Source organism: Papaver somniferum, chromosome 7, assembly GCF_003573695.1.
Source record: "Papaver somniferum cultivar HN1 chromosome 7, ASM357369v1, whole genome shotgun sequence".
NCBI lineage: Eukaryota > Viridiplantae > Streptophyta > Magnoliopsida > Ranunculales > Papaveraceae > Papaver > Papaver somniferum.
The window spans coordinates 133,506,892-133,515,514 of record NC_039364.1 but is presented as its reverse complement, the minus strand read 5'-3'; the positions used below and the strand labels follow the sequence as shown (position 1 = coordinate 133,515,514).

The window sequence follows — 8,623 nt, the reverse complement described above, 5'->3', positions numbered from 1 at the left end:
TACACTTAGCTGCTGTTGGTCTTTTTCGAAATTGATTGGATTATGAACTTCACATGTTAGATTTTTAATTAGCTTTGCTTTCTATACCAAGTTTGTTGATTTGATTCCAGAGGTTGCGAGTCCAGCCCTTAAGATGTCATCTAATATTTGTTGGCCTCATTAAACTAGTTGTGGCATCATATGCTTACAAGACGCAATCTCTTCCTATTTTACATGTTAATCCAAACGAGGCGAGAATTAGGAGACTTGTCAGATCAACCATTTTCCTGGACTTTTCACAAGTTTGTTCGGTTGTTACACATTGAAGAGCTTCAAGACGCTTCCGTGTTTTCGTCAATACTTTTATGCATTGAATTTAGATCGCAAGGAAATGGGAAACGGAAAAGTAGTCGTCTTTTTATTTATGATCTTTTTCTTTTGTAAAGGTATTTTAGCTCTGGCATCCTATGTCTTTTTGGGTATGAAGCACGACTACACCAGTCTCTCTTTTGGGTATTTTATTTATGTGCGGATTCCTTTGTATTTTCTCTTTACACGAGAGCGTGATGAAGAAGAACCTACTGAACAGAGAAAAACCCCTGGTACTAGGTTTTGTCTACATGATACCATTGATCGTTCAGACGACTTAATCTTACAAAAGCGGAACACCTAAAGATGGCTTTGTCGACTATTTCTGCAGTTGTCCTGTTACCACAACAGTCAAAACTGTTTGATCTCTATTTGCGACTAGATTTGGTCTCAGACGGCAGTTTGTAGCCTTAAAAAGTCACCTCACAAGTTGGGGATTGAGTCAATCAAATGATTGAAATCCTCTCTGATGACAACCGGTGAGGCTTATTCTCGGTAAGGCAGGGTCGACCCAATCATTTTAGGAATAATTAACAGATGGAAGTTTTCTTGCGGGGTAGACGGTAAGATACATATTTTAGACTCAGAAGAGTAGGGGGAAAAGTCGTCAAGTGGATTGTGTTTTTAAAGCTCACTGTGATGTTGGAGCTCGATGGTTGTATTTCCTCCGTAAATGTGCGTATGTAGTTTGTCCAGGTTCCAGTCTCCAACTCCATATTGAGATTTGATCTTGTCAGAATAATAATAATAATAAAAAACAGAGGAGTGTGATAAATCGGTAGCAACGTTTCCCTCGAAACTCTAATCTTGAACAGAAATTTACAGTTCGTCCAATCTTTTAAATGTGATACATCGGTAAAATCAAAGAAACAAAACAAAAAATTAGACAAATGATCATAAATTTGTTCGGGTTTTTAGTTCAGGGACAAACTAAAAGACCCCGAGAAAGCAAAGCAATGGTCATCTCAAAGACCCCAAGAAACAGAAGGAATGTTCATCTCTCCTTCGGGGTTGGTAGGGACGGTGAAAATGAGACGAGCATACCAAAAATCAAACATCTAGAATACGAGAAAAGTAGTCAGCTTCTCTTCCTCTCACATGCAAAGTTGACAAACATTCGGGATCTAATCAGTCATCTAGTGGTTCCAATTTAGATTAATATATAAAGCACCATTATCCTTCCGCAACCTAAGCTCAAAAGTTTCATATGATTATGAATATAGGTGAAGACTGAAGAGACAAGGTATATGCAGGAACAGCATTCTGATGGTGGACCATTTTTATGTTTTATCTGTGCACAATGTCAATGCCAATAAATGCAGTCAAGCAGTGAATATACTGCATCTTTCGCGTACATGCAAACACATTCCGAAATAAAAATGAACCCTAAATAAGTACCAACAACCTAATTTCTTTGAGGTGGTCCATAAGGAAAATGAATGTGGTTTTCCTTTGTTTAATTTACAAGCGAAAAGAAAAATTACAAATCTAAGATGAAGAGTAAAAGAAGAATTCCAAATGAAACAAACATAAACAATATGATTTGAATCAGTCTTTTTTTCTGAAATTTATACAAATTAGAACCAAATCCACAATGTACACTAAAACTCCTAATTAATTAAAAATTAATACTAATAAACAAAATCTAATTTAAAAAAAAAAAAAAAAAAAGAGAGAACAAGTAAAATCCATAGATGTTAGTCATTTTTTTGAACAAGAATTTGATGATCACAATTAAAATGAGATTGCTAGTGCTTGATTGATGATGAAGAATGATCAACCGACATACCACATACCAGTAGGTGATGTGATGATTTTGCACTATGAAACAGCAGCAAGACCAAGGAAATCAGCAGCAGATTTAGCCATAATGGTAGCAAATTCATTAAAATTGATAACACCATCTCCATCAATATCAGCTTCTCTCATCATCTCTGTTAATTCTCTATAACTCAATGGCTGGCCCATTTTAGCCATTGACCCGGCCAATTCAGCTGCAGTTATATATCCATTTCCATCTCTATCAAAAGATCTAAAAACTTCCATCAATTGTTCTTGATTTATCAAGATCTCTTCATTCATGTCAGGCATAATAGCTGAAACTAATTCATCAAATTCAACAGATCCATTCCCATTCGCATCTATATTTGATAGCATGGCTTGAATCTGATCACCACTCGGTTTTAAACCTAATGATCTTAATAATGCTGCAAGTTCTAGTTGGGTTAAGCTTCCATCTGAATCCATATCAAATCTTGCAAATATATCTTTCAATTGTTGGAGCTGATCTGCTTGAAGAGACCCCATCATCCTCACCACAAAAACAACAAATCCACAAAAGATTTATGAAGAGAAAAGAAGATTGATAATGGAAAATGGATGGGGGCAGAAAATGTATTCAGATTTAGTTTTTTTCTCTTCTTCTTCTGGATTATGTCTTTGTATTAGGGTTTGTTATGGATGGAGGGGTGTTGTTCGTTCGAGAACGGAAGAGAGAGAGAGAGAGAGAGAGAGAGAGAGAGCGCGTCGGTGTTGTTTGGATAAATTACAAAAAGTTCCAGTAAGAGGTTGTTTTGCGGTTTCTCAAACGTACTCCTTGAAAGTTCTAGGAAAATCTAGGCCTCCTATAAATAAATAAGCTGTTGAATGATGGTGGTCGTTGGATGTTTGATGCTCTCCTTCACTCTTTCCTTGACCTCTTTAGATAGATCACTGGTGGTGGCCCTTTCCGTCTTGTCTCAGTCAGCTCGTTTGGTGTTTGACTTGTCTTGGTCATTTTATAATCAGACAAAAAGGTTTCAACATTTTCACTTTGACATTTAGTAACCGGAGAGAATACAAAGATGTTTTGGTTCTGAGCTTCATGGAATATACATGGATATCTAATGCTGATGAAGGAATGGAATCCCATTATGAATCCCAGATTCTATGGAACATTGATTTCAACATTAAGCAATATTTGATTGATATCGAGAAACTCTCTGTAGAATTTTAAAATGATGAAGTGGTCGACTACATTACAAGCATGGCGGGAAGAATTTTTAAGCTTGAGCCTAAAGATGGATGTCCTGTGGATTCAAATATTATAAGTGCTCTCGTTGAATTCAATGTTACTAATCATATGCTAAGAAGTGTTCTTGCAGAAAATACAGCCAAGTATACTCAATGGATACCAACATATTTCCAGAAGCAACCAAGGAAATTATGCCCTACATGCTTAAATTGCAAATCACAATGAAGGTGAATGTGATGACAAAGCAAATCAGGTTCAGATAATAGCAGGATATATTTTCAAATTTAGTGAGGATTTTGGAGAAGTAATTGATCCAAGAGAAAACAATCTAGACTTTGCAGTGGGAGAAACAATCCATATATCTCCAAAAAAGAGCAACAGGAGGAAGAACAACTCCAAAAAAGCTTTCACTATCCCAGATGATGCGCACTTAGTCTCCACTACATACTCCCAAGGATCTTCAAATGCACCAGAAATTTCAAATGCTAGAAGAAACAAAAGAAGCAGAGAGTATGGAAGTTCATCTCAGGCAAGCTTTGTGGGACAAGAAGAAGGTCAAGCTCAGCAAGAAAGCAGTCAATATATGGAGATATGAAGCTTACTATTACCAGATGTGTAACAATGAACATGAAGATTGGGACAACTACATAAACCATCACCAAGGAAACCAAGGATCGTAGAATGATCGAGTTTTAAACACTATCTCAATCACTTCTCGTTCCTCTTTGTTTTACTTACACATCACAACCTTTTATTACTGCTTTTACTCTTGTTCGTATAGTTTACTGCTTCATAATAAACAAACTTTTTACCATAATAGTTCTAGCAAAATTAGATATTTCAAGATGAAGATTCTAGCTTTGAATGCCCAAGGAATAGGAAGCAAAAGAACTAGACAACACTGAATGATTGTATAATTATAACCTAGACATTATTTTTTTGACTGAAACAAAAAAAAGAACCTGACAAAGTATATAAATACTTGTCTCATCCTGGATATCGTCACATTAAATGTCAAGAGACTATAGGGAAAGATGGTTTAGGGGTTGAAATTTTGCATACAACCAGTACTATGATGCATTTAAATGTGGGTTCTAACTTAGGAAATAAAAAGTGGTTGTTATCTTGTATGTATAGTTCTCACTTCTCATAAAGGAAAATAAAGAGAAGCTCAGCGACAGTATCTTTTGAAGCTAAGAGAAACCTAAACATTCCTTGGGTTATTCTGGGAGACCTCAACATCACCTTACACTCATCATAAAAACAAAGCTTCAACACTCAACCCTCTCCTTCATCCAAGATAGTTCATAACACAATAAATTATCACGAACTTAGGGAAATTCCCTTTAGTGGATCACCATTTACATGGTCCAATCGAAGATGTATCCAAAAATGTCAAAACCAAAATAGATAAAGCTCTGGGAAACAACAACTGATTCTTTTCTTACCCAAATGCAGTTATAAATAATATTTTACCTCATGGCTCTGATCATGCTCCAATCTTAATTCATATGTACCCAACAAGCAGTTCAAGCCAAAAACCAAAAAGATTCCATCAAGCATGGCTCAACAATCCAACTTGCAAGGAAGAAATTGAAGAATGTTGGAGACCAGAGGAGAATAAACACTTGAATGTTACAGAAAAACTTCAGGCTACAATAACTGCTTTAGGGAAGTGGAATCACAATGTTTTTGGACATGTAAATACAGAAACTAAAAAAGTCCAGCAAATTCTTCAGAGGGAGAAAAACATAAGCAAACACGATACAAGCAAGATTAAAGTTCTAGAAGATGAATTTAGTTCATGGTATGACAAAAAAAAAAACATAAATATTGTGTACTAGCAAGCAAGAGAAAATATAATCAAGAAAGAAAACAGAAATAACAAGTATTTTCATGCTAAAGCAAACTACAGAAGAAGAAGAAATCACATTGATTCTCTTTTTGATGATGGTGGAAAATGGGTCTCAACTAAGGAGGACATTAAACTTCTTCTTAGAGAGCACTTCAACAAAATTTATACTTCAACAGATCATATCATAGATACTAGTATTCTACAACTATAAATCCTTACATCACTGAGGAAGAAAACCAAGTATCAATGCTTGGGATGCTCCGGTACCTGATGGATATCAATATGGTTTCTACCAACATACTTGAAGCATTGTTCGTGAAGAGGTAACAAAATGGTGCAAGATTCCTTCAATAAGGGTCAGTTTCCAAATCAGCTGAATGAATCCTTTTAAGTGCTTCTTCCATACAAATAAATAGTTACAAAAAAAATGAGTTAAGACCTATAAGCATATGTAATATTACTTACAAGCTCGTCACAAAAAATTCTAGCATCAATACTGGAGCCAATTCTTCACAAGATAATATCTCCATGTCAAGCATCTTATGTTCCAGGCAGAAATATACAGGACAATGTGATAATAACTCATAAAATGATGCGTTACATGAAATATACAAAAGCTTATCAATGGGTAGTTGGTATGAAGATGGACATGCATGGCCAAAGCATCTGATATGATGGAATGAGATTTTCTTTAGCAAGTTATGACTCATTTGAGTTTCTCTCAAAAATGGTGTCAACTAATACATTTCTCGACTGCATCCTATTTTCTAAAACTACATGAAGATAAATAAACAATCTAAAAGAGATTATCCAAAAGTTTACTACGTCATCTGGTCAGATGGTCAATCTATAAAGATCAAGTGTTTTCTTTAGAAAGAACTTAACCAAAGAAGCTTGTGCTGATATTTCTCAGGATGCTACAAATGAAGCAAATGGAAGAATGTGAAAAATATTTAGGTAGATTTCTTAAAAAATTTTGATCCTTCTATACCTCTGCAATGGAAAACAGATTATAAACATGGGAAATCTAACATATCAAGCAGGGAGAACCACTCAGATTCAAGCTTCTTTAAGCACCATGGCTAATTATCAAATGAGTTTGTTTGAAGTTCTATATAAAACCATTGCAAGAATGAACAGAATTCAAAGAAGTTACTTATGGTGCAAAAAAAATGGAGGAAATGTTATCTCATGGAAAAAAAGTTAGCATACCAAAAAGATTTGGAGGTCTGGGTCTGAAAAATCTTAAGTTGGTGAATCTTACTTTACTTGCAAAATTAGCTTGGAGATTAGTACACGAAAAACCTGGAGGCTAGATATATCAAAGACAAAGACCTTTTGGCTGATGATACTTCAAACAAAAAAAAACTCTTGGATTTGGCAAAGTATACAGACAGGTCTGCAAATCATCAAGACTTATTACATATGGGAGGTTGGTGATGGTTCCTCAATTATAGCAGCTATAGAAATTACTGAAGTTAAATTCAACTAGTATTATCATTTCATGCTATCAAACAACATTACGATGCAAATATGCATGCATTGCAAAAGCTTTTCATCTCACAATCATTTTCATGGAGCATATCCCCAAACTAAATTCTAGTTAACCAATATACAATCCCAACTATTACAGTAGAACTTCGTTAAATTAATATGCACTAAAATAATATTTTTTTGTCATTCCCGACTTGTTCCAGTGTTTCAAATTAATAACCCCGCTAAATTTATAAGATAATAAATTTTTTACGTTTCTAATAAGGCCAACTGATATATAAATTAATAATCAATATGTAATACCACTACATTACGGTGCCTTATTAATTAAAATAGGAGTACAAAGTTTTTATTTGTTGTTCACATTTATACATCATCTCCAATTTTTTGTAGTTCATTAAGAAGTTTCAAATAACTTTGTTGTGTCGTTCTTAATATTTTTTAATTTTGACATGAAAATATGAATTGACACACACAATATGGAATATATTATCATATATTATACATAAAATAATTTGAATTGAAAATATAACCTAATAAATATTTGTTTCTATAGGAATATAAGCACAAATATTTTGTAAATTCAAATATAAATTTGGTATGTTTCGATATATTAATAACTTATTAATTTGTCGATAGATTAATACTTCGCTTAATTGATAGAATTTAGCAGTCCCAAGACTATTAATTTATCCAAGTTTTACTGTAATTCCTAACATATAAAATATTAATTCAAAAGTTTAAAGAATTCACTTAAGAACTAAAGATATCTTGCGTATTGTCATGTACCTGGACAACCCCTATCTATCAGTTGAGTGTCGTGGCACACTGGACAATTAATTATGTTTTGAGTTCAATTAGTGTTAGCATGAAACAGTGAGGATCAGCCCACGTGTAGGGTTGTGGCACTGTGAATGTATTAGGGTTTCAAGTCTGTTGTTATAAAGACAAACGAGTTGTATCGTCCCTTTCAACTAATGAATTAATATGAAAGAATAACTGGCTCTGAGGAGTGCAGTTTAGTTATCACGAATCTTAGATTAAGTCTCACTCAATCTCTGCATAAGTACCTCAGTCTATTACAATTGGTATCCACTGGTGTCCTCCATCTTCATCATGACGTGCGATCCTTCGATTAAAGACGTAAACAGTCAAACCATGGAACTAAATCAGTTATTGAAAACTTTAAGTGACAACCATACCCGTGAATCTGCTAGTCGTATTGCTGAGGCTACATCACATGGTGAGAAGTTAGATAATATCTGTATCATCTTGTAACACCTTACTTCTGCAACTACGGCCACACAAATAAAACTTGATAAACTCATTGATATTTTATCATTACAACACAACCCCCAACAACAGTCTTCTAAGCTCACACCACCACCATTTTCTGGACAACCCCACCAATCTCAATCTGCCTTTTTCATGGGTAGTCCTTCTACATCTCAACTCAAACCACCAAAAGTGGATCTACCTAAGTTCAACGGTGAAAATACTAGAAGTTGGAATCGTAAATATGACAGATACTTCCAGATCCACCTTATTGAGGAACCACAGAAAATGGGTTTTGTATCTATGTCCTTAGAAGGTATAGAAGACTACTGATTCTATGATTTTTCAGCTGGTAAAACTTATATACATTGGTCTAATTTTGTAGAGAGTATTTGTTGTCGTTTTGAGGATCTTGCTAATGATAACTATGTGGGTTGCTTTAATAAAATCTCACAAATCACAACAGTAGAAGAATATTTTGAGAAGTTTGAACTCTTAAAAAGTTTAATGATTAATAAAAATCCATCTCTCTCAGAGGAATACTTTGTCATGAGCTTTATTAGTGGCTTGAAAGAAGAGATTAGGAGCTCTGTTCAGATGCATAAACCAACCACTCTTTCACTAGCTTTATATTTAGC

General features: G+C 34.5%; 1 protein-coding gene across 1 annotated transcript; it reads right to left on the bottom strand.

Annotated features, from left to right (window-relative positions):
* Positions 1–1,779: 1,779 nt before the first annotated feature.
* Positions 1,780–2,931, bottom strand: LOC113298467 (probable calcium-binding protein CML16). The gene has a single exon (XM_026547222.1). It carries the CDS (start codon positions 2,656–2,658, stop codon positions 2,170–2,172), a length of 489 nt encoding a protein of 162 aa, XP_026403007.1. The 5' UTR covers positions 2,659–2,931; the 3' UTR covers positions 1,780–2,169.
* Between the last annotated feature and the right edge of the window lie 5,692 nt (positions 2,932–8,623).

What these genes read in the sequence shown, in the direction of transcription:
- LOC113298467 (XM_026547222.1), bottom strand. Translation starts at nt 2,658, where the DNA reads ATGATGGGGTCTCTTCAAGCAGATCAGCTCCAACAATTGAAAGATATA.